Source organism: Akanthomyces muscarius, chromosome 6, assembly GCF_028009165.1.
Source record: "Akanthomyces muscarius strain Ve6 chromosome 6, whole genome shotgun sequence".
Lineage (NCBI taxonomy): Eukaryota > Fungi > Ascomycota > Sordariomycetes > Hypocreales > Cordycipitaceae > Akanthomyces > Akanthomyces muscarius.
In genome coordinates this window covers 2,118,899-2,143,734 of record NC_079246.1, presented here as the reverse complement: position 1 = coordinate 2,143,734, position 24,836 = coordinate 2,118,899, and the positions used below count along the sequence as shown (strand labels likewise).

Here is a 24,836-nt window from a genome sequence, read left to right as displayed (position 1 = left end):
GTTGCGCGCCCTTTTACTTGCCGTGAGATGAGCGCCAGCCAGTCGGCTTTAATCGGATCGGGCCAGGTTTCACTAGGTAAGTTGGAGGATCGAAGCTCTTGGTGTATTGATGCGTATTGACGTGTATTCTGCAGGTTTTATAGGAGACATTCTCAAGAAATGAAAATAAAAAGATATGATAGGGACCATCTGCCTATACCTGACGTATGATTGTACTTTTGGTGATTATGTTGCTGAGAACCTCGTACCTCGGGGCTCGAAACATTATAAATAGACTTGGTAATTTTGCTTGTGCCTAGCGACGGCGTTTTGTTATAAAGGAGTAGAACTCAGTGGCGTCTTTAGGCGAAAGCAGTACTTCTTGAAATGGCCAAGGCAACGCGCACTATCGCAAGAAATTGTACCCCGACTTGCCCAAGTACCGTAGAAGGCGCTAAAATGGTTCTGTACATCACTCCAAAGGATCGTATTCACAGTCGAGCGAGAGCGGGTTCTGCACCCGACGGCAAACTAACCCCCTCGGTTCCAACGTCAACTTGACCATCATGGTACATCTTTTGAGATCTCGGTAAACAAGTCTGCCAAAACGCCTCGAAATTACATATAAAACTAAACGCTACGATGGATGCAGTTTGGGTGGCCCGTCCCGAGAGTGAATGCGATGACATCCAAGAGTCCATGGCCGACCGCGTCAGGCGTGTCGGTCTGGACATGGACGAAATCAAAAACTATTACCGCGTCTCCGTTTCGCCGCAGAGGCATCACAGACTGCGCCAATTCCTCAGCGACGAGCTCGACTCGCTTTTCCGCCTCGATTTCCCTAGCCTCTCCAAGCAAGACCAGGTAGACTTTTTGCAGCTCCGCAACTACCTCCAGCGAACCACGCAGCAGCTCCAGGCTGAGCGGGAGCTCAACTCACAGATTGAGCACATCTTCCCGTTTTCTGACATTGTCATCGCGCTATCAGAGGCGCGCGAAGCCGTCAAGCCAGTTCCGAGCTCTTGCCTTGCGACCCAGGTTGATGATGTCACAAAATTGGCAAAACAGGCACAGGCCGACATCGTCGCTGGCAAGATTCATGCCACAAAGACGGGCGCATTCAAAGCCTCCAAGATAACTGCCGAACTTCGAGGACACCTCGAAGAGCTGGGAAGCTTCTACGGCTCCTATGATCCAGCCTTTGACTGGTGGGTTGCGACGCCGCTAAAGGAGGCCGTCAACGCACTGCAAGCGCACAAGGCTGCCGTTGAGCGCCACCTCGTCGGCATCGGACCCAATGGCCAAGACGAAATCATCGGCCAGCCCATCGGCCGAGAGGCCCTTCTCGTCGAGCTCGAAGCCGAGATGATTGCGTACAGCCCCGAGGAGCTGCTCGATCTCGCCCACGACGTCTTCCGGTGGTGCGAGGCGCAGATGAGGGATGCCTCTAACGAGCTCGGCTTCGGCGACGACTGGAAGCGGGCGCTCGACTACGTCAAGACGCAGTCTGTGCCCCCCGGCGAGCAGCCCGCGCTCGCCAAGTCGCTCGCGCTCGAGGGCGCCGCGTACGTCAAGAAGCACGACCTCGTGACGGTGCCGCGCATCGCCGACGAGACGTACCGCGCCAACATGATGAGCGCCGCGATGCAAAAGGTCGCGCCCTTTTTCCTCGGCGGGCCCGAGATCCTCATCGCGTACCCGCTCGCCGACATGCCGCACGACCTCAAGGCCATGGTGCTGCGCGGCAACAACCGGCACTTTTCGCGCGCCACCGTCTTCCACGAGCTGGTGCCGGGCCACCGCCTGCAGCACCACTACACGAGCCGCCGCAACAGCCACCGCAACCTCTTCTCGACGCCCTTCTGGATGGAGGGCTGGGCGCTGTACTGGGAGCTGGTGCTCTGGGACCGCGGCGACTTCTTCGTCTCGCCCGAGGACCGCGTCGGCACCATGTTCTGGCGCATGCACCGCTGCGCGCGCATCATCTTCTCGCTCAGGTTCCACCTCGGCGAGTGGACGCCGCAGCAGTGCGTCGACCTGCTCGTCGACGGCGTGGGCCACGAGCGCTCCACGGCCGAGGGCGAGGTCCGACGGTCGTTCAACGGCGACTGGGCGCCGCTGTACCAGGCGGGCTACCTGCTCGGCGCGCTGCAGTTTGATACGCTGCGCAACGAGGTGCTGAGAGAGGGCCGGGTCTCGGAGAAGAGGTTCCACGACAGCATCATGCGCGGAGGCATCATGCCGGTCGAAATGATCCGCGCCCTTCTCCTCGACCAGCCCTTGTCGCCCGACTATAAGCCCCAGTGGCGGTTCTACAAAAAGTCGTCCTACAAAACTGAACAGCGATAGCAGCGCACAGCGTAGGCTTGCTGGAAGTGGATTTGATTGCTCATTGTATATTGTGCGACAAAGGAAAATGTAAATAAAAAGAGAGATGTAAAAAGCATGAAGCTTTGGGATATAAAATACAGGCCATGCAGTTTCTCTAACCGGTGATTTCAGTTTCGCCATTGACGCCATTTCAGAATGTGGTGCTTTCTCTCAAAACATGTCGCACTCCTCCTCCTCCAGCAGCCCGACACCGCTGTCCGGGCGTCTGCTGCGGCCCTTGGTGCTCGAGGCGCGGCGCGCCAGCTCTCCGCTCAGCAGCCTGCCCGGGCGGACGACCGGCCCGTCGCCGGAGCAGCCCTCGCCGTTGCCATCGCCATTCGCGGGGCGCTTCCTCTTGGGCGTGTGCAGAAAGTCCTGGCTCATCTGCAGGACGCGCTGAAGCTCCTCCTGCATCGAGTCCATGGCCGCCTTGGCCTTTGTCTGCTGCGCGCGCATCTCGGACTTGAGCCCGCCGTTCTCGACGCGCAGGGCGCGGATGGTGTCGTGCGATTCGCGCAGGGACTCGTTGACGCGGTCAATCTCGGTGCGGAGCTCCATGACGCGCGCGTCGCGGAGGGCGAGGCCGCGGCCGTGCGACTGGTTGAGCTTGACGACGTGCCGGGTGTGCTTGTCCTGCTCGTCCGACATGTCCTGCAGCAGCTGCTCTGCTTGCCGGACCGCCTCGTTGATCTTGTCTTCCAGCTCTGCAATGGCCTTGTCCTTGGACTCGATGATCTGGACATCCTTTTCCTTTTCAGCGTCGTGGTCCTTTGCCACCGCCGTCTTTTCCTCGTCCGTCTTCTGCACGAGCCTCTCAAGCTCCTTCATGTCGCGGTCGTAAGTGTCGATGGCGCCCTTGAGCCTCTGGTTGGCGACTTCGAGCTCGTGAATGCGAGTGTCGGCCGCTCGGATAATCTTCTCGCCCCTGGCCAGCTGTGTTTTGAGCTGATCCATGGCGGTGACACGGCCGTCGAGCTGCTTGCGAAGAGACTGCTCGATTGCGTGGTACTCGTCGATGCTGTCCTCGCCCTCCTTGACGCGCCTGGCGAGATCGCGCAGGTTTGTCAGCATCAAGTCGAGAACCTCTGCCCCATGAGACGTGAGGGGCAAGGTGATTTCGCCTGGCGTGAGATATTCAAGCTCGAGTCTGGCGCCACGGAAACCCGAGACAATGGACGCGAGCATCTGCTCTGCATCTTTTCCTGGGAAGCCAATATCACCGATGCTATTCGAGAGCTGTTCAAGAGCGGCAGTACGATCTGTCATGTCTTCCAACATGCGGAGAATCTGCTGCTCAATGCTGTCCAAGCTTGCGCCCGAGACCGTTGTGTCCATGGCCTCCGGAACAGCAACGGACAGGCGGTCCTTCAGGCGCGTCTGGAAGTTTTTGTATGATTCCAAGATAGTTGTGAGTTTGGAGAGTTCAAGTTGCAGCGAAGATATTTGCTCTTCTAGGCCCTCGCGCTCAGGGTCTGGGAAGCACGCTTGAACGGCCGCATGTGAAGTTGGTGTCTGTGGTTCGCGACAGAATTGCGAAGAGGGTGACATGGGAACGGGACTTGTCGCTGGTGGCGTGGGGAATGATGAACGAGCTCTCGACGGAGTGCCGACTTGAAGCTGAGCCTGGGTGGCGTCACCAAAGTGGTCACCGTCGAGATCCATATCGAAGTACCCGTCTTGTGTGAATGGGTCTCGTGCAGCCATTGTCCAGTCATATGTGCGGCCCTCGTTGATCTCTGTTGGGGCACGCTGATCGAGCTCATGCTGCAGCTCCTCCACCTGCTTCTCAAGGTCCCAGATCCGCTCAGTGTCAATGATAATGGTAGCGTTCTGCAGCTCGTGGATTTCGGCATCCTTGGACTTCATCTGGCTCTTGAGCTTGTCAATCTCGGTCCGGGAGAACTGCACCAGCTTCTTCTTTTGCAGCTCCATCTTGTTGATCATGTCGCGGAATTTGCTTCGCCTTGCTTTTCTCTCAACACGGCCTTCAATTGTCTGGCGAATCGGCGCCAGGAAAGGGTTGGCATCGGTTCGGGATTGGCCCGTCGACGAAGGGGCCGGGCTGGAGTTGCGCAGAGGAGTGCCCGAGTGTCGACGCCGAGGCGTAGCCACTCCTGTCCGGCGCATCATGGGTGTCAACCCAGATGAAGGACCAGGGTCGGAGAAGCGGACTCTCCGCTTCCTTCGGCCGGGAGTTTTGGGGACAATAGTCTCGGTTGTCTCCTCAGCTTTGATCGAAACAGCTGGTGTGCTTCGACGAGAGCGCCGAATGGCAATGGGCAGATCAAGATCTTCCATATTTGCGTCCGACATGTTTGCTAGCGACATCCTCACGAGGTCTCTCCGAAGGCCAACGAGGACAGCTCCGGAAAGAATGCAAGAGCGAAGAACAGAGGGCCAAGATTGAGGCGGACGGGGAACCAAATAGTGAAAACTGGCCTTGTTTTGTTTGGCAACAAGCTCCGCAATCGAGTGTACAAAACAAAGATGCTGCGCTGGAGCTTTTCTCTTCCTTACACAGAGACGTGTCGCGCAAGACAATGCCCACTAACACGAGACGAGTATCTGCACGCTGTTGTCCTTTGTTTACCTATTTCCTATCTAGGCATAGCGTCCGGGGCCTCTGTACCGGGCCGACCCCACGCATCGTTGCATCGACCGTGAATTGACAGCCAGCCGTTGTGGCGACTTGCAAGGATTCGCGACATCGCGTGCGCATCGCTGGACCCTGGGGGGGGCCAATGTTGAACGCGTCGATGTTGTGCGACATGGCGACCATGGTTGTTGTGGTTTCTGCTAGCTAGGAGGCCTGAGGTGGAGTAATAAGGTGTAACACATACTGCGCCAACCACGGCTTTCACGGCCACTTGATGGCGAATTACAATGTCCTTTTCACCTTAGGCCGCTTCTAAATGTGCTACGTTATTAGGACTACATTTTCTTCAATTTGACTTTGGGAAACGGCTGCACCACCAGTATAACAGGCTCAGGAACGTCTAGTCTCTCATTGGCCAGGATGCTGCCGGACCCGCTCTTTCACAAGCACAGCCATGGGCGCCCAAACCACCAGCCTCGATGGCCTCAATCTAGCATCAACATCATAACTACAAAATAAAATTTCTGTGATACGATAACATCATCGAGCTGTTACAACGACTATGGTAACAATGGTCCCGTCACACGTGCTGCGGCGCCAGGCACGATCGGCTCTGGCCAACCAACCTGAGACGGCCCATTAGGATCACCCATAGGACGAGGTCCATTTCGTCGCTGGCAACGGCTGATTGTTGCTATTATTTGGCACACAACCAAGGCAAGAACTTTTGTCTGCAGCCGGGCTGTCTCCCCGATCGCTGTATTACCACGCAGGTTACGTTTATCACAGCAGCCTTGCATTCAACAACTCCAGCTAGGGAAGCTCGCTCCACCCACGTGTTCAGGCACAACTCCACCACCATCCAACATGAGCGAATAGAGGCAGCCAAATTGGCAATCGATCCATGCATCATGTCCCTGACTGACTCCCGGCCGTAAGCCGGTCTGGGAGGATTCCCGCCTGCCCGGGTAATGCGGCACTGCGGCAGCCTGGAGACGGATGCCATGTGCTCGACTCCCTTGCCGCCATAGGGCCTGCGGGCGACCTTGACGAGCTTCATCTTCTCCGATGCTGTGCAGACAGCTTCTTGCCAGCTGTGGCCTTTCCCAATTCATCACCGTTCAGAACCGTTAGTTTACGCCACACGCGACTTCGCGGATAAGGCCGACCGAGGCGGGTGTACCTTGTTCCTCTTAAAAGATGCGATTGTCGCCTGTTGTAGCTTCTCTGACGCCGTGGAGGGTCTCAATGTGACTCAAGCCTGCTAGATAACCTTTACTTGATTTCTTCGCTTGTTCACACAATAACAGCCATGAAGATCGCTGCCACTGCAGTTGTTGGCCTGCTCTCTGCCACCCTAGCTACGGCGAAGCCAACCGTTGATGAGAGCTACCCGTACAAGGGACCGGAGACTCCCATTGGCGACTGGGTCAACCCAACCGTCAAGGGCAACAGCAAAGGCTATGTGCGCCTCGTTGAGCCTCCTGCCGTTAAGCCCGCTTCCTCAAACCCAACCAACAACGTCAATGTCATCTCCATCTCGTATGCTGGTAGCGCTGGTGTCAACATTCATTACCAGACGCCTTTCGGTCTGGGCGATGCGCCCACTGTAAGCTGGGGCACCAGCCGCGACTCTCTGGACCAGACCGTCCACGGCGCAAGTCACTCGTACGTCGCGTCCGACTTGACTGTACAGGCCTGTCTTAGCTAACACTGCCGTCAGATATGACCGCACGCCGCCATGCACCGAGGTCGCCGTCACTCAGTGCAGCCAGCACTACCACGATGTCCAGATCACGGATCTGAAGCCCGACACCACCTACTACTACAAGATCGCCGCCTCCAATGGCACGACTGCCTCCGATATCCTGACCTTCACGACCGCCCGCCCCGCCGGAAGCAAGAAGAGCTTCACCGTCGGCGTCCTCAACGACATGGGCTACACCAACGCCGGCGGCACTTACAAGCAGCTCGGTAAAGCCATCGAGGAGGGGTTGGCCTTTGCCTGGCACGGCGGCGACATCAGCTATGCAGATGACTGGTACAGTGGCATCATCCCCTGCGAGAGCAGCTGGCCTGTCTGCTACAACGGATCCAGCAGCCAGCTGCCTGGCGGTATCACGCCCGACTACGAGAAGCCTCTCCCCGAGGGCGAGATCCCTACGCAGGGTACGCCCAACGGCGGTGACATGTCGGCTCTGTACGAGTCCAACTGGGATCTTTGGCAGCAGTGGATGACCCCCATCACCGCCAAGGTGCCATACATGGTGCTTCCTGGAAATCATGAAGCTGCCTGTGCCGAGTTTGACGGCCCCGGTCAAATCCTCGCGGCCTATCTCAACCACAACAAGCCAAACAGTACCTCGCCCAAGTCTGATAAGCTCACTTACTACAGCTGCCCTCCCTCCCAACGGTACGTTTCTGTCTGACCTTTGTATCGAGTGAAATCTCAGGTACACATACTAAACCGTGACAATAGCAACTACACTGCTTATCAGCACCGCTTCCGCATGCCTGGTGGCGAGTCCGGCGGCGTCAGCAACTTCTGGTACTCCTTCGACTACGGCCTCGCGCACTTTATCTCCTTCAATGGCGAGACCGACTACCCCAACAGCCCCGAGGCGTCGTTTGCTCGCGATGTCAAGGGCAGCGGAAAGGCCCCCAAGGCGAATGAGACCTACATCACCGACAGCGGCCCCTTCGGCGCCGTCAACGGAGACATCACCAAGAAGGAGTCGTACGAGCAGTACAAGTGGCTGCAGGAAGATCTGGCCAAGGTTGACCGAACCAAGACACCTTGGGTCATTGCCATGAGCCATCGCCCCATGTACAGCTCGCAAGTGTCGGCCTACCAAGAAAACATGCGAAACGCTTTTGAGGACCTCTTCCTCAAGTACGGCGTTGATGCGTATCTCTCTGGGTAACGTTTCTCTCTCAATGACACTACCCGGAACAACAATGCTAACCGCTTCTTCCCAGCCACATTCACTGGTATGAGCGCACGTTTCCCCTCGGCCGCAACGGCACCATCGACAAGGCCGCCATTGTCAACAACAACACCTTTTACGCCAATGAGGGCAAGTCCATCACCCACATCATCAACGGCATGGCCGGCAACATCGAGAGCCACTCCGAGCTCGCCAAGGCCAAGAAGCCGCTCGACATTACCTGCATCTTTGACCAGACGCACTACGGCTTCAGCAAGCTGACCGTTGTCAACGAGACCGTCTTGACCTGGTCGTTTGTCAAGGGCGGCGACGGCTCTTCGGGCGACGACCTGACGCTGATCCGCAAGCCTGCAAGCCACTCTTTGACTTCTTCTTCTTCTGCATCGTCCGCGTCGTCCGCATCTACGCAGACCGCCGGTTTCACCGTGGTCACGGAGACAGTTGACTCGTACACGACATACTGCCCTGGCCCGACCACCATTACCGAGGGCACGCACACATACACTGTTTCCAAGGTATGTTTTCTAAAATTAATAAAATGACATCATACTCGCCGACATGCACTGATGGATGATTAGGCTACCACGTTGACCGTCACCGACTGCCCGTGTACGCGCACCTTCACCGGCCCCATTGCTGGTGGGAACGGCACCTCTCCTGCCAAAACCCCTGGAGCGTCCGGCGTCGCTGCGTCGAGCAGCGCCCACCCTACCGCTCCCGTCACCGGCGCAGCCAGCGCTCGTCAACAGTCATTTGCCATTTGGTGCGTTGGTATCTCAATGCTCGCTGTGCTTCTGCGGTAGATGGTGCCAGAAGGGTGCAAAACGGTACGTTTTAGCTCAGGTTGAGCTGGGGAGGCTTAGCTGCAATCGTCTGTCGATGCTTTGCGTGTACGTTCCAGGTGCCTATCCAAAAAGAAACATGATTTAGCCAGCTGTAGCTGGCCACTGAAATACCGATCGAGTTCTTTTTCTTGCTCTTATATATACATTGTTTTCCCTCAATTTGAACAACCTTTGCGCGCGCAGTTGTTCGCGCAAGCTACCCTAGTGTCTGTGCTAAGAATTCCCGCGGTTGCGATGCAGCAGGCTTTATTAGACCATGGCTGTCGGACAACGGGCCGTTCTACCGTAAATCTGCGCCCTTGCATCTCTATCAACTCTTCGTCACCGGCTCGGACAATCTCAGCCAACCGAGCTCATAGTCGCAAGGCTAATTGAACTGCCGAGCCCCCCCACAACAACGCTCTTAAGTTAATGTTATAGCTGGACGCTGACTAGTTCGCATTGCTGCCATGGAAAGGGCAGTAGCTAATTAGTAATTAGTAAACAATCTGGAAGTCCCAGCGGCAAGGCGCAGCAAGTCTGCATCGCCACCGGAGGAGCCACCTTGGCCCGAGTCAATCAATACTGGAGTCATTGATACTACTTTCTTGGTGGTGGAGAAGGCACCATTGTACTTGTGTGCGGCTCTTTCGCTCTACTTTGATTTGCTTCCAAATGTTAGGTAACAAATTGCAAGGAAAATGAACACGCCCCGCATCATGCACCGAATAACCCGGTAACTGGACTGGAGACACACCGTTGCGCTAAGGCTTTTGCATGAATTAAAGTAGAGATTGTCAGCATACACAGCTCCATCGGGAGCTTGCCGCGTTGTTAACCTCCTGCCACTTGCAGCGAGCTACTCTAGTGCCAGTCCACAGAAGTTCCTCGCAGTCTACCTAGCCACCTAGTCTACAGATAAAAGGACGGAAGCCCAGTCCGTGTGATCATCATGCTTCTCTTTTTTTTTTCTGCAGATGAATCCGATTCGTCAACAAATGATGGTCCAATTCTTGTCCGGTGGACGCCTGGTCGGCGCCTGCTGCCTGGCTCTACAGATTGCTGCATGTGCAGCTAACGCTGCCAGTGGCCAATTCCCACAGCTCCTCGACGCCACGCTCGATGAACTGCGCCAGGGGCTTGATGGGGGCCAATTCTCCAGCGTCGACCTGACCAAGGCCTACATTGCCCGAATCAACGAGGTCAGCGTGCAGCTGCACGCTGTCAATGTCATCAACCCCGATGCCCTGTCCATTGCTGCCAAGCTGGACAAGGAGCGCTCCCAGGGCAAGGTCGGCCCTCTGCACGGCATTCCCATCCTCATCAAGGACAACATTGCCACCGACGACAAGATGGACAATACGGCTGGTTCCTTTGCGCTGGTCGGCGCCAAGGTTCCCGAGGACAGCACCGTCACGGCCAAGCTGCGCAAGGCTGGCGCCATCATCCTCGGCAAGGCCAATTTGTCGCAGTGGGCCAACTATCGCAGCGACAACGGCAGCTCCGGCTGGACGGCAGTCGGTGGACAAACCATTGGCGCCTACTTTCCCGGCCAGGACCCCTCGGGCTCATCTTCTGGAAGCGGCGTCTCATCGTCCATTGGTCTGGCGTGGGCGTGCCTCGGCACCGAGACTGATGGCTCCATCATCTCGCCGTCTCAAGAAAACAACATTGTCGGTATCAAGCCTACCGTAGGCCTCACCTCGCGCTATCTCGTTGTGCCGATTTCCGAGCACCAGGACACCGTTGGGCCCATGGCGAGAACGGTCAAGGATGCCGCGCATCTGCTCAGCGCCATCGCTGGCAAGGACAGCCACGACAACTACACCTCGGCCATTCCCTTTGGCGACAAGGTCCCCGACTACGTGGCGGCTTGCAAAGCGTCTGGGCTAAAGGGCAAGCGCATCGGTGTACCGCCGGGGCTGACTGGCGGCGATTCAGGGCTCTCTGCACCTGTCGCAAAAGCTTTCCGCCAGGCGCTCAAGGTCTTGCAGTCCAGCGGCGCGATTATTATCGATAATGTTGCGCTCCCTGGACTCGGGCAGTATGGAGACGCCAACGATATCGTCCTGAAGGCTGATTTTCTCACGGATCTGCCAAAACTGTACTTGGACAAGCTGGTGAAGAACCCAAACAACATCAAGTCGCTTGCTGATCTACAAGCATTCACGCAAAAGGATCCTCGGGAGGACTGGCCACACCGAGACACGGGCATCTGGGACTCAGCGCTGGAGCGCGGATATGGCAACGACTCGCCCCAGTTCCAGCAGGCATACCAGAAGCAGCTGTACTACGGCGGCCAGCAGGGCCTGACGGGCGCTCTGAAGAACCACTCGCTGGATGCAATCTTCGCGCCTTCGGACTACATCTCCGGCATGGCCGCGCCGCTCGGCAACCCGGCCGTCACGCTGCCACTTGGCCGCATGCCCGACGGCACGCCCGTGACCCGCAACGGCTTCGGAAACCTGAACGCGACGGCGCCGAACCAGCCCTTTGGTGTTGGATTTGCTGGCGCTCGCTTTAGCGAGGAGGTGCTGATTGGCATGGCCTATGCTCTGGAGCAGCAGACGCAGGTGCGCACCAAGGTTCACCCGGTTGTTGTTCCCAAGACGGAGCTCAAGGACGTGGTGGGCAAGTAAGCCAGTGCGGGAGTTGGAGAAGGAATCTGTGACTAGAAAATAGACGAGTCCAATGTAATACCTGTGATGACTGGCTTTTTGTCGTGATATCTTGCTTGCTTTGCCAGAGCCGTTTGCTGTCAGGGAAGGGAGCTGGCGCTGGTGGCCCTCGTCAGTGGGGTAGCCTGCTAAAAAAACGTGCTGAATAATCTGCAGTCTTCAGCCCCAAATGGCGCTAAAATACTGCTAAAAACAGCGCCAGCCAGCAGAATCAGGGAGCCTCTGTGGCTGGAATGGCGCTGTTCGCCAGCACCTTTGGTAGTGCTATATCTACAGCCCCATCGTGATGGTGGCCCATGACTCTTTGTCGCAAACGCAAAAAATCATCAAGAAACGGGCCAATACAGAGCAGCCAGGCCGCGCTCCATGCTGCACACGCCAGCTCATACACAATTTAGGCATGCGTGAATGAGAATGGTCTCGGCGCGCGATACCAGAATCGTGCACATTGACCGGCTAGCTGCCCGTTAGCAACCATGTCGACGCCCGCCAGCAACAAAAAAGTAAAGTTCATCGCCTCTGATCCATCTCGAGGCGGCCTGCCAGTGAAGCGCAAACAGGTGCAGCACGCATGCGAGTCTTGCCGCCGCAAAAAGGTTTGTTCATACCTTTGTGTCCCACGATGAAATTCGCCCTTTCCCAGCAGACAAACCTGCAGTTTGGCTGACACTTTTGCGAACAGCGGCGATGTATCCATGCGGATGATGCGGTGGATGAGCCGTCGCCAGAGGAGAGCCGTGGTCCGGATTCCTCCCCGTCGCACGCATCGTAAGTTCGATTTCCCATCAGAGGTCATGTCTGGAAACTGTGTGGAAATGGTGCTGATTTAATTAGACCCGTCAACCAAGGCCGCAGCGTCACGCCCGTGAGTCGTGCCTCATTGCCACCACCTTTGAATGGCATCCCTGGCCGCCAGCAGCAAGAACAGCCTTACCTCCCGCCGATCCATCGCATGAATGGCAATTTTCAGCGCCAACCGCAAGATGGATCGTTTAAGACGCGATCCTCCCGCTTTGTCGGCGACTTGAACCCCGAGGGCATGTTTATAGAGGCCACAGCCTCCGTTTCCGCGCGTGAGTCCTCTCAGAAGGGCGACGTTGGAATATGGCTTCCTGCTGGCAATGGGCAGTCGTCGCAATTCATCACCTCCCGGCCACCCCCGATCATGGACAGATTCTTGCTTCCATTCGTCAAAGAGCATTGTCTGTCCTGCTTGCCTACCGAGGAGGATTATGCAAAGCTCAAAGCAACCTTTATTCAAAAGATCCATCCCATCTTCCCAGTTCTCTCTTTATCGTCGCTCAACGAGCCCCCTAATAGCCCTACAAATGTCATTCAGCGCCAGCTTGTATGTCTGGCGGCTGGAAGCGACCCAGACATGACACAATACCTGCGACTGCAGAACAAGGGCGGCGTTTTACTATCACCGCAGGACTACTCGCAGGCGCTGTCCTCGTCAGTTCGAGCTATCCTGGAGACGAGTCTAATTACTGACAGAGTGGCGCATATTCAAGCCCTGGCCATGCTCTCATTCTACGTTCAGCCGACATGCGCCGAGGAAGCCGATTTACCGGCACAACTGGGCGGTAGAGCTATCCATCACATCCAAACGTTGGGCCTTCATCTACTACGGTACGACGCTCCCAATTGCGATGACTTGAACAATTTATTCTGTGCAGTATGGGCACTGGACCGCATCAATGCTGCCATGTATGGCCGTCCCTGTCTGCTTCACGAAAGAGACATCGGCGCAGACCTGGACGCGTGTATTCGCAAGAGACCGCCGTGTTTTAGACTTTTGCTGTTTGTCATACAGTGGCTAGACCAAGTCGTCGAGCTGTACCGGCCGGGTCCCAGTGAAGAAGCGTCTGGCGTTGACAAGGTGGCCTACATCGACCTGCCAGTCTTGGAAGCGATGATCGTTAATGCGGATGCCCTCAAAGTTTCTTCTTCGTTGATTGGTATGAATATCTGCCCGACTTTTTCTTTGTTCTCTAATTTTAACACTGCCACCAGCTACGATTGAAACATTTTACCACGCCGTCATCATTCTGTCCTGTCGACTTCCTCGCCCTGGCACTGCGCCCGCTGCGTCTACCCTTCCCCCACCTTCGGCCAACGCTCGTCGGTCCCTGGCAGCCGAAAGGATTGCGTGTGCAGTTCCACGAGACTGTCTCAGCCCCGCGCCATTTGTTCCCTACGCCGTAATGCTCGCGCTGAGTGTGGAATATCGAAAGATGCGTCATAGTAGACTCCCAATGTTCCGTGCCAGGGCCATGAGCTCCTTCAAGCGAAACTGCGAACTCTTACGGCGATATAGTAACCATTTTTGGAACGCTAGTGTTGTGGCAGGGCTCGGAGAACGAGTTCTCAAGGAAATGGAGCGAGCGGCGACCACTCTGAATAAAGACAACACGCCTCCCGTTACGATCGCCGAATCAAATCAAATTGGCAGTGCTCGGAACATGCCGACGGCAGGAATCACAGAGCTGCCCCTGCATGACCCAGATGGCATCAATGCGGCTATTGACTCTGCCATTGGCATGGATAACACTGTTAATTTCTCCCTCGTGGATCCTGTGTCTGGCCAGGACGTCTTTGGCCACATTGACCCAAGCTTCAATCTGGATGCTGTGGAGGATGCTCTAGAAGCGAACCTCGATATTGGTCTGCCTTTTACATGGGGTGACTGGGGACATTACGCAACCTGAAATATTCGCCGTCTTTTATTCGCCCAAACTCGCCGAGTTTCTGCACCATGCAGTGAGAATGAGAATGTGGTCTTGGCCAGTGTTGCGTCAAACCAACCCTCAGCGCTGAAGCATCGTGTCAAAAGCTATGCGCCGCAGACCTTCCTGGCGTGACGTACGTAGCATCCTTGAAGCCCATGGAACCACGACTTCGCCACATCAGTATACTGACGTGGGAGTCTGTTACTGCCATGGATGGAACTACACGCCCAAACGCATCGGAATCTGGACCAGATATAAAGAGCGACTGAAGTTAGTTTTCTTAACAATTTTAGCTTTTCCATGTTTCATGGATCTATATCTCTGTCTATTCAAACAACGCAAGACGAATGCAAAACAGTATGCACTCTTTCCGAATATTATATCCCGTCATTCAACATAGCGAATTGTGCGACGACGCTCCTTGTCCTTTTCATCCCCGTAGTCTCCCATAGCATACATCTCTCTCCCAGGCGGATCGCGTACTATGGGCAGCTGCGAAGCATCAAAAACCGGGCGACTGAATCGATTGTACGCAATGAAGGTGTCCTGATCGGCAGGGACAGCATTCGTAGGCGTCGCGATGGTCCTGGACATGCGGCGCATCTCGACCGAGTCGTCCTTGATGGGTTTGATGCCCATATAAGTATAGATGATGTTGAGCGCCGGAATGGATAGGCCGTGCACGACAATGGAAAATAGCACCAGCCAGTACACAACCGGCCCAATAGCCCTGGCGAGGTTCGTCTCTTCTTCATCGCCTTCACCGAGCTTGGGGAAGAGGTGCCTGCTGTGCTCGAGGTAGAAGACGGCGCCGGCGCCAATCGGTCCAAAGTAGCCCATGAAGAGGGCCTCTTTCCAGTTTGTGCACACGGCCGGCATGAGCTTGTAGGTCATGAAGATGGCGGGGATGCGTCGGAAGAGAATAACCAGAATGCCGAGAAGAAAGAGGCGGCCGTACGTGAGGCCAGTACCGTCCGGATCGTTAAAATCGGACCACGGAATGATTGTGCCAATGTACATGAAGCCGCCAAAGTTGAGCAGGACATCGATGCAGGAATTGACCTCGTCGTGGCGCTTCTCCGTTTCCGCGAGGTATTCGCCGTCCCAGTTTAGCGCGTTGCCGGCGACGAAGCAGGCGAGCAGGTCATCAGTGCCAATCGCGCCGCATGTGCCGACGAGGAAGAATCCGAGGGCGGCGGGGAAGAGGAGGTATGACTCGCTGTCGATCCATTTACTGTGATGCGTTAGCGTTGCAATGTGTGTTTGTGGCGGGATGAATCAAGTACTTACCGTCTGAGGGCGTACTTGACGATTTTGCAGGAGGCGAACCCAACGACAGCACCATACACGATGGAGAGAAGAACAATGTAGAGCCACGTCTCGAGGAACCAGTTCTTCAAGGCCACGCCGACACCACCGCCCAGTCTGCCAACTTCCTCTTCTGCGCGAGCCAGAAGCATCTTGACAGCCTCGCCGCCCACCTCGGCAACGGCGCCGGCTGCCTCCTCTTTATGCCCGGCACCGGGAATGTCGGCGTGGCGGATGAGGTACACGGCCAGCAGCAGGAACGGGAAGCCGAAGCCGTCGTTCGCGCCGGCCTCGGAGGAGATGATTTCGCGCAGCGGCCGGGCGACGTACTTGTCCGCAAAGGGACCCTTGGCAATGGCCTGCGACAGGATCGGGTCGGTGCAGGTGACGCAGGAGCCGATGACGAGGGCGGCGAGCAGCGTCACCTTGGGCACGGTGGCCAGCATGCAGAGCGTGGTGCAGAGCCACATGATGGTCATGATGGGCAGCAGGCAGAGCGCCATCTCCTTCCACCGCATCCAGTTGTACTTGGCCGGCAGCTGGTATCCGGCAATGACGAGCTGCACGCCAATCATGACACGGGTCACACCCTGGTTGGGAACGGTTTAGTTAGTTGGGTGATGTTGTGCAAACAGTGGTATGAGGGATATGGGTGACGCACCAGCGTGATTTCGCTAGTCTGTCCTTTTTCCGCAGACCCCCATCGTTCGCTATCGAGGAATTTGGCAGCTATAGGTCCCAGAGCGACTCCAAGAGCCACGGCAGGTACTAGATGCGGTTTCGTTGTTAGTTGAACCTCCGCCAAGATGGGTTCGTGTGGTACTTACGGGCTTCTCCCAGATACCACGCCTGCTTGAGCTTCACGGAGATGATGCCATAGAGAATGATGAACGTGCCTAGAGCTTCATAAGGAAAGAGTTTTCCAACATTGGTAACGGAACTTTACCCACCTAGGATGCTCAGGACAATGTTGAGCTCACTCACGTCGAGTGTCGGCATCTTGGCGGTTGTGGATGGGTGTTGCTGTCGTGATTAAGCTTAACCGGCGGAGCTTCTCTTGTCCAGCAAGAAGAAGTGACTTTGGCGATGGCGTTCTGGAGGGAAAAGGGTCTAAATATCGAAATGAGATTGGCGGCTAGATCATGAACAGAAAAAAATGACGACGGAAGTTGGAGAACGCAAGTAGGAAGGGCGGTCAAAAGAATCGTCGCGCTCAACACCACGAGTTGTTCATATCCAATGCCGGCTTGTCAAACGTTCTTTTTCCTGTCCCTGTGAAATTGAATCCTCTCCTTGCTTAGAGAAAAGAGAAAGCAGAAACGATGACAGCGGGGAGCGGCACTGGAGATATAGCTGGATCGTTTCTGTGTGGATGCGGAGTGCCAGGGCCGGAACTGAAAGACGTCTAGTATTTGGAAACTTTCGGGACAGACTCTGGATCGGCCCTGGTGGAATGATGAGCGACAAAGTGTCTCAAAGCGACAGACAAGGCAAAGAAGAGCAAGAAAAGCTATAAAAATAGACTGGGCCGGATCAAGGGGTGTGTGTGCCAGGAGGTTTGGCTGCGTGGACATGTGGAGTACACTGGTGTCCACGATTCGCCTGTATCTTTTTGCAATGCAACGTAAAACAAGGCTGTTCACTTGAATAATAATGCTGAGTTTGGACGTAGGCGCCTTGATAGACTGGACGCAGAGCTGTGAAAAAGCAAGAGAGGCCTGGTTCTGAGGAGTCGCTGTCCAGGTGGACAGGTAGTCTCGCCTCCGAGAACAAAAACAGATAGATCACCGATGCAAAGCTTTTAAAAGCCAAGAGGAATTGCAAGACAGTCTCTACCCAAGCCTCGAGGGCAGAAATGATTGCCGCCAGGGTGACGCACGCAAGGTTTTCAGTGTCTTGTTCGCACGAGGATGGCGCATCCTGGACAGTGCGCGATTCTCAAGGAGACGTCGAGGACAGGACGGACGCCTTCTCAGCTGGTAATTACGCCGTGATTGATTTGCAAAGAAAATACGCAATATGTGGGTGGCGCTGGGCGATAGACCTCTTGGCAGTGTCAGTTTTTGGAATTCCGCCAAGCGAATGCCCGGACACGCTTGGGGCACACAGGCACGGGAGAAGAGGCGATCCACAGCTTGGCAAGAAGGGGGCAACCGAAAAGAAAAGAGGCGTGCGATAAGGCCAACATGCTTTGAGCTCTGTTCGCGTCGTAAAAGGGTAATTGCGTCTATCATGGAAAGTAGTTGTGGTGATTTTGCGGCGAAGCAGTGTGTAAGTCGATCGTTTGGGCGTTGAATTAAGGTGCGTCGTCCGGGGACGACGCCGGCTATGCTCAGGAGATGTTTATCTCCGCGGGAAATGTCTAGGAACAGTAGCGACAAAGCACATGTGGCATACCAGTAGTATGCGTTGCCCACGCGCCAGCTAGTTTTTCGGGCTTCTCAGCAGCCAAATTCGGTACCCTTCTCTGCCGGGGCCCTTCCCCCAGGTTACGCCGCCGAGGCGGGCATGAACCCAGCTCGAGGGCGATCTCACGATACACGTTTCGAGACGAAAATTGTTTAGCAAGGAAGCTGGTGGTTTGATACAATGGGCGCTGGACTTGGGTCGAACGAAGCGAGAGCTTGCCCGCAGCCAGTATCCAGGCTCTCGAGTCGTTGCCGACCCGACCTGTAGGCATTGGGGTGTCTCATCGTGTGGACCCTGCCTCGAGGTCGCAATCTTGCAGGCTCCGGCGCCAGCGAATGAGGTCCGCGACCGAGTTTCTCTAGTGACATTAACCTGGGGCGTCTTGGGCGTTTCTCCGGGGGAGTGTGCGAGTGCTGGTTGGTGGTGTTTTGTGTTCTGTCCGTGGCGCGATGGGTGCGTGGGTTGCCCAAACTGAAACCTCACGTCCCACCCCAATCTGGCTGCAAAGAATTAAGCATAAAAAAAAAGCGATCCTTGACTCGTGGGTTGAGGCTAGGCCAGGAACACGGGCCGCCCTGCGCCAATTCAGCTCATCAACAGGGCCGGCATTGCACATTTAAAATGTCCTCATTGATAGATCAAAAGTCCATGGCTCGTCGAGTGGAAATGATAACCACAGCGCGCTGGGTTGAAACGTCCCTGCGAGGTGTATAGGTGTATAGCCGCCAATGGACTCGCAGCATATGCCCAGTGTATCATGATGAGGCGGCGTCCAGGGGTGTTGGACTTATACCAAGGCACTTCGCACAGTAGTGCCTTGGCAACAACCACTTTTTTTTTGGCGCAAAATTGGTGGTCTGCATGGTCACGCAGCTGAGAAAGGAGAGATAAAAGTCCGGTTTGGCAATATTCAGCACGGAGAGAAGACGTGGCAAGCGAAGCGCTTTCCCAGGGTGCTGGCTTCTATTGGTCGGGAGTTGACGAGACCCTCGAGCAAGTAACTGCCCTTTGGTCAGAGAGGGCAATCACAGTGTGCATGTTTCAGATGGCTTTAGAATGCAAACCAGTCGAAATCGCAGAAAGTGCTAGCCACCGCATCAATGATTCCGCAGTGATTCGCTGTTGTGAACAATATACGCACTGATAAATGGCAACAGCTGACTGGCCGAACGAATGCTCACTGTCGACAAATGTAACTACCGCAGACAGCCGCCAGTGTTTTTTTTTTCTTGGGAGGCTCCGCACCGCTACCAGCCAGAGTTGGCTTGGCCGAGACAGCAATTGTCCCTTGCCCTGCCGCGAATGGCAAGCCCCCTTTAATGCCTACATACTTTGTCCAAAATGTGTGTTTTTTTCCTTCTACTTCACAATCTCGTGGCTGGCTTGGCCAAACAGTCTGTGTGGCAGCGGGATCTGAGCTATTCTTATCTTCCTGCAGCTGGCAAGCACAGTACGGTGTAAGCAGACGCAACCCAGCCCGAAACCCTGCTCAACATGGGGGAAAGGACACAAATAAAGTTGAGCAGATCTTGGTGGATACAGCTTGCTTAAAGCGCTTCTCTCGTAGTTTGCGGCGAGTATAGTATTGCTTGGTTGCTGGCGCTTTTTTTCTGTAACGCGCACTGTCACGCCTACCAAAAGTCCAGCCCTTGCTTGGGCCTCGACTCGAAGCTGTGCAACGTCTGAAACTGTTCATCTTTTAAGCGATTCCATTGATTCTCTGCATAAGTCATCTTCTTGATACAATATCATCGGTTTTGTCTCTCTGAAAGCGCCTTTGAACGCCTCAAAATTTCTTGGCCGCGTCCCAAATCTAGCCCAGGCTTACGCATGTTGCTTGGCAAAGTGCCACTGGCGGCGAATGGCCCAGCCACGCCCGCGATTCGAGTTGCTGGGCAAACCAGAACAGAGGAATGTTTTTTACTCGTCTGTGTTTGTACAGTACTGCCAAGACGCAATCACGGACGCGGCGCACGATGGGCCGCGCGCTGATGGTGATGCTGGCTTGGTCTTGGCGGGTGATCGCAATCAGTTTACATCGTGGCGAGGAGGATGCACCTTGGCACCGATAATGTCGATTTGAGAGCAAGTGTTCCATTTATCATATCTCAGGTGAGTGTAATTAAGTCGGACTATAATTCCGGTGCGAAATACATTGAGGTGTACCATCGAACCAGCATCAAGCAAAATGGATATTGCGGAGGCGCCTGGCTATAAAGCTCAAGCAATTGTTCTTACAGACCCAGCGACATGATCCAAACCAGATGCGATTAGTCCATTTATAGGCTTTTGCGCTCATGGTCGACTTTCTACATGATCAGGACGCCGCATCCAGACTGCGTCGTCTGTTCCTGTCGAGAGCGCTCCCGTCCTTATGCTGCTACGACTGCACTGTAGACTCGCCATGGCCAGTGCTGCAGAGTTATTACCAAGCGATCATCGCAGACGCGGCGCATGTGCTGAGAAAGTTCCGCCAACACTGCCATTGAAGCACTTTGAGAGAAAACCGAAGACTTGAGGAGGTAGAGTCGGTCGCGTCAAGTCGTTGAGTCTGGTATTGGTGTTTTGTGCAACAGTTGTCTGCACGCCATGTGTAACAAACTTATATGCCCAAATCAATCGGACGGGCTTCCCTGTTCATTGTCAAAGGGAACAAACCGTCACCAGAGTAGGAAAATCGGTGATTGAAAAGTTTGCATCTGCTCTTTTCCATCGTGCGGTCTAGCTGTCGGCTATAACGTACTGGTCGAGTGTGATCATCCAGGTTCTAGAAAAGCTTGTTTGGGGTTAGTTGAGGCTTGGAGGCTGTATGAAGGAATCCTAATTTCCCACAGTCTCGTGGCAAAGACTCGTCAGAATTGATATTATACTGCAAATTTTTCGCTGGCCGTCGGTTAGCCGGCAGCGTATCAGTGCCGTCTAGTCCGTATTATACACGCTTTCAGCTCTAGTCGAGGCCAACAAGGTGCGCCATCTTCGGCACTCCAGTGCCGGGCTGATATGGGGCCTTGATGAGAAACACTGCGTACAATTCTTATACATATAAACAAGAACCAGATGTTCGGTCGCTAATGATTATATGCATACTAGTTTATTTCAACTTCCTCTGTATACGAAAAGCGGTGTGCCGGGTTCTTCCTCTCTTTGGCGACTTAACAACGAACGCATTCGTTCACCAAGGCCATCACCATGGCTAGCCCAGCCTTTGATCCCGAAAGAGTCAATCTGACCGATATTCTCGCCAGCGGAGCCTCTCAGGCACCGATTACCTGCTTTCTGAACGCTGCCGGCAACCAATATGGCGGCAGTATCGGCATCCGCATCGGCTCCATCTTCGTCATCGGCGCCGTGTCCACGGCCGTGACCTTTTTCCCCGTCGTGGCGACGCGCATCCCGCGCCTCAAGATCCCGCTCTACGTCTATCTCTTTGCGCGCTATTTCGGCTCCGGCGTCATTCTCGCGACCGCCTTCATACACCTCCTCGATCCCGCCTACTCGGAGATTGGCCCGGCCTCGTGCGTCGGGCTGACGGGCGGCTGGGCCGGCTACTCGTGGCCGCCGGCCATTGCCCTGGCCGCCGCCATGTTTACGTTTCTGCTCGACTTTGCGGCCGAGTACTACGTGCAGATGCGCTACGGCCTCCCCCACGGCGAGGCGAGCGTCGAGGCCACCATCACGACGGGCGGCGGCCAGGTGACGCATCAGCAGCTGCACTCGGGGGACATGAACGGCGTGGCGGAGAACGGTCGCGACGCATCCAAGGATCGCAAGGGCTATTCCGGTCTTTCAGAGCTGAAACATCTCGCCGGCGACTCCGAAGAGACCGAGCTCCTCTTTCAAACACAAATTGCGGCTTTTCTCATTCTTGAGTTTGGTGTTCTCTTTCACAGCGTCTTCATCGGGTTGAACTTGGGTGTCGCAGGTGCCGACGACTTTAAGACGCTATTTCCTGTTCTAGTCTTCCATCAATCCTTTGAAGGTCTTGGAATCGGGGCCAGGCTGAGCGCAATTCCGTTTCCTTCTCGTCTGTCGTGGGGCCCATGGGTGCTATGCGCTGCGTACGGCTTGACCACCCCGATCGCCATCGCTATTGGCTTGGGCCTGCGAAGCACCTACGACAACTCGTCCTTCACAGCCAACGTTGTCAACGGCTTATTCGACTCCATTTCCGCCGGTATTCTCATGTACACTGGCTTCGTGGAGATGATTGCGCGTGATTTTCTTTTTAATCCTGAGCGCACGAACAAGAAGTCGCGCCTAAGTTTCATGATTGTCTGTCTATTTCTCGGTGCTGGAATCATGGCGTTGCTTGGAAAGTGGGCTTGAAACCATCGCAGGCGTAAAGCATCACCATTTACTGTATCTAGTCATGTGTTATTTGGTCTCGACTTCTTTCTCACGGCACCATCATTCACAAATCTGGATACTCGGTAATAGTTGATAATTTGTTAATTAGAACTAAAGCTACATCTGTCGATATACTCTGGGACGGCACAAGCCACCTAAATCATCAGCAGGAGATGGGCCTCAGAATCCGGGCTGAGAAACTCCCTTTTCCTTGTAGAAATCGGCTACCCAGGTGCTGATAATTTTCAAGACATTTTGAGTAATTTCGTGCAACGGCTCATTCGACAAAGTATTGTCCATGACAAGATCCGGGCAATGAGCTGCTTTTGGCACGACAAAAACCGGAACCTCCGGGGTCGACTTCAGTGGACCGCCAGGTCGGAAAGTTGACGACACGGTCTCTGGCAGCCACGGGTCATACTCACCATTCACATACACAAGTCGCGTTGTGTTGACAAGGTTCCAGCCATCTGTAAGCCGAACGATATCCTCAGTGGTGCGGCCACGCTTCAGGCCGTAGCTGTAACCATCCTCGTCGGGAAAGAACCGCCCGCACTGGTCTCGCAGCGACTGCATGGTAGCAAAGCGGGAGACGAGGCCTGTATCGCCCGGGGCCGATCCCTGCCATTGTTGGAAACTGTAGAACGGCTTCAGTCAGCTGCTGACATTTCATTCGAAAATGCGGATGGGGAATATTGACTTACGGCTCATTGCATAGCATCCACATCCACTGCAAGTTCCACTCGTTGCGGACACTACGATCAGTGAAGAAGGGGCTGTTCAGATCGTGCGAGTCCCAGCATGCAACTGTTTTGTTATCGTTCTTCCAGTACGCATACTTTGTACAGCTGCCCGGAACTCGGACGGTGCGGAACCATTTTGCAAGGTTGGCGACAGCGGCGCATTTGCCGACACCGTTTTCGTCGGGGACATTGCCTGCGCTTCCATTCTTGCCACCCACGCCTTCAATGTAGTCGCACATGTTAAATAGAGTGACATCCTTTGGGGCGGTGTTGAACTGGGTGCCTTGCCAACTCTGCAGACCGTCGGCTAGAGCCCAGCCAAAATCATCGTCGGCAATGCCCGGGAGACCAAATTTCGCCTTGAGAGCCTCTTTGCGAGCTTCGTCGCCGGAAGAGAGACGGTCGTCGACATATTTGATTGCAAGCTTCATGTCCTTGCTGCAGTTGCGCGGCATCGCTTGTTCGATCGGGACGTAGTACTGCCAGAAATCCGCAATGGGCTGAACGACGGCCGACACGGCGTGGTACGCCCAAAATGTTCCGGGGTACAACTTCTCAATCCAAGCAGCGAGTGCGCCAGGATAGGAACCACCACTGAAAACCCACGGTGCCTTGTCGGGATGCGAAGAACCCTCCGGGTCGAAGGACAATTTGACATTGCGGGCGAAATACACACAGTCGCGCATTGCATTGTCAAGGGTGAGGTAGCGCATGTTTTTTGTCGTCATCTGGTCGAACGGGGAGCTGTCGCCCCAGTACCGATGCTCAAGCACAATCGCTGCTCCCTTGATTTCCTGCGCAAAAGCGCCGTCTAGTGTGTTGTTGGTTGTGTACCAGACGGAGTAGTCTGCCGCGCTCTCGCCCGGGCCAGACAGCACAATAGGAGCGCCAGGGCCGGCGTAGAATTCCGGGTTGACCCAGTAGCGCTGCTTAAAGGTTCCCAGAGAAGGATTCTCATGGTCGATAAGCTGGTCGAATGTGGCCGCCTCTATCGGGCAGGGTGTTCCTTTGGGGTAAAGACCGTAGCAGTAGTTGCGATCGTAGACACTTTCGGTGGCCGGCCTCAGCGCCTGAAAACGCGATCCAGGTGTAGCCGCCGAAGCGGCAGCGGCCACTACGGCGAACACAGCCGCAATAGATTGACGCATTTGGGAGGGACGATGATTTTGACGCTCATAGTAAAGATGTTTGACGGCTCTGAGCCGGCCATGGTATATATAGATGCGCGCTCATTTAATTGATTATAGAAGCGCATCATTAAACGTTACGAAAGAAGAAGGTGCACTGTTCTACGTGCCTACCTGGGTAGGAAGGTGGCTCAGCAGAAACGATTTCCATTGCAAATAGTTTCTAGGTTGAATGCTGCTCCAGCTCGGATTTGTCGGGCTGCGGGCCTGGCCGTGGAGCTTTGTGGTTGAATGTGCGATAAGGTGACGTTACGGTCGGCTGCAGCTCGGTTGTCTCGACGTGTGCCAACGCGCCTTCAAATGTCACGCTTGGGCAGCTTCATAAGGTCGACGACGGCATAACCAGTGAGGATGTGATTGAGGTTTATCGCGAAATAGACGCCCCCTTCGGTGAGAAAAGGCTGACCACGATAATCTCCTTAAGACGGCACATCGGCGCCCGTACAGCTTGAGCGCAAGAAACCCCGTTATCAGCCAGGTGCGCCAACTTACCCCGCGGGGCAATGAACTAGCCCCGGGTTAGGAAGGTGTCCGCGCATTGTAGCCTTGAAGCAATCTGCAGGTCTCTCCGCAGCCAGTAACGCTATATGGCCTGCTCTTATTGATTGAAAGAAGCCGCTCCGTAGTTGTGCTTGCAAGTGCAAGCCCAATCGTCGACTAGCGTCAAGACTACCCCGAGATTGCGCGATCGACGTCGAAATTTTCAGCTGAAGTT

The 24,836-nt window shown here is 55.0% G+C and overlaps 8 protein-coding genes across 8 annotated transcripts; 5 read left to right on the top strand and 3 right to left on the bottom strand.

Annotated features, from left to right (window-relative positions):
• Positions 1–678: 678 nt before the first annotated feature.
• On the top strand, positions 679–2,328 carry LMH87_000746 (uncharacterized protein; the record flags this gene model as incomplete). The annotated part of the gene is made up of 1 exon (XM_056198707.1): positions 679–2,328. The coding sequence occupies one exon, from the start codon at positions 679–681 to the stop codon at positions 2,326–2,328; it is 1,650 nt and encodes a 549-aa protein (XP_056055630.1).
• Positions 2,329–2,520: 192 nt separating this feature from the next.
• Positions 2,521–4,662, bottom strand: LMH87_000745 (uncharacterized protein; the record flags this gene model as incomplete). The annotated part of the gene is made up of 1 exon (XM_056198706.1): positions 2,521–4,662. One exon carries the CDS (start codon positions 4,660–4,662, stop codon positions 2,521–2,523), a length of 2,142 nt encoding a protein of 713 aa, XP_056055629.1.
• Positions 4,663–6,257: 1,595 nt separating this feature from the next.
• Positions 6,258–8,696, top strand: LMH87_000744 (uncharacterized protein; the record flags this gene model as incomplete). Its single annotated transcript, XM_056198705.1, has 5 exons — positions 6,258–6,613; positions 6,669–7,358; positions 7,425–7,865; positions 7,925–8,408; positions 8,472–8,696. 5 exons carry the CDS (start codon positions 6,258–6,260, stop codon positions 8,694–8,696), a joined length of 2,196 nt encoding a protein of 731 aa, XP_056055628.1.
• A 1,019-nt stretch (positions 8,697–9,715) lies between these two features.
• LMH87_000743 (uncharacterized protein) lies at positions 9,716–11,356 on the top strand (the record flags this gene model as incomplete). The annotated part of the gene is made up of 1 exon (XM_056198704.1): positions 9,716–11,356. One exon carries the CDS (start codon positions 9,716–9,718, stop codon positions 11,354–11,356), a length of 1,641 nt encoding a protein of 546 aa, XP_056055627.1.
• A 515-nt stretch (positions 11,357–11,871) lies between these two features.
• On the top strand, positions 11,872–14,106 carry LMH87_000742 (uncharacterized protein; the record flags this gene model as incomplete). The annotated part of the gene is made up of 6 exons (XM_056198703.1): positions 11,872–11,991; positions 12,078–12,163; positions 12,230–12,850; positions 12,910–12,981; positions 13,190–13,356; positions 13,412–14,106. The coding sequence occupies 6 exons, from the start codon at positions 11,872–11,874 to the stop codon at positions 14,104–14,106; spliced, it is 1,761 nt and encodes a 586-aa protein (XP_056055626.1).
• Positions 14,107–14,514: 408 nt separating this feature from the next.
• LMH87_000741 (uncharacterized protein) lies at positions 14,515–16,434 on the bottom strand (the record flags this gene model as incomplete). The annotated part of the gene is made up of 5 exons (XM_056198702.1): positions 14,515–15,361; positions 15,418–16,025; positions 16,097–16,203; positions 16,263–16,331; positions 16,386–16,434. The coding sequence occupies 5 exons, from the start codon at positions 16,432–16,434 to the stop codon at positions 14,515–14,517; spliced, it is 1,680 nt and encodes a 559-aa protein (XP_056055625.1).
• Positions 16,435–21,033: 4,599 nt separating this feature from the next.
• Positions 21,034–22,170, top strand: LMH87_000740 (uncharacterized protein; the record flags this gene model as incomplete). Its single annotated transcript, XM_056198701.1, has 1 exon — positions 21,034–22,170. One exon carries the CDS (start codon positions 21,034–21,036, stop codon positions 22,168–22,170), a length of 1,137 nt encoding a protein of 378 aa, XP_056055624.1.
• A 201-nt stretch (positions 22,171–22,371) lies between these two features.
• LMH87_000739 (uncharacterized protein) lies at positions 22,372–24,082 on the bottom strand (the record flags this gene model as incomplete). The annotated part of the gene is made up of 2 exons (XM_056198700.1): positions 22,372–22,828; positions 22,896–24,082. 2 exons carry the CDS (start codon positions 24,080–24,082, stop codon positions 22,372–22,374), a joined length of 1,644 nt encoding a protein of 547 aa, XP_056055623.1.
• Positions 24,083–24,836: the final 754 nt, after the last annotated feature.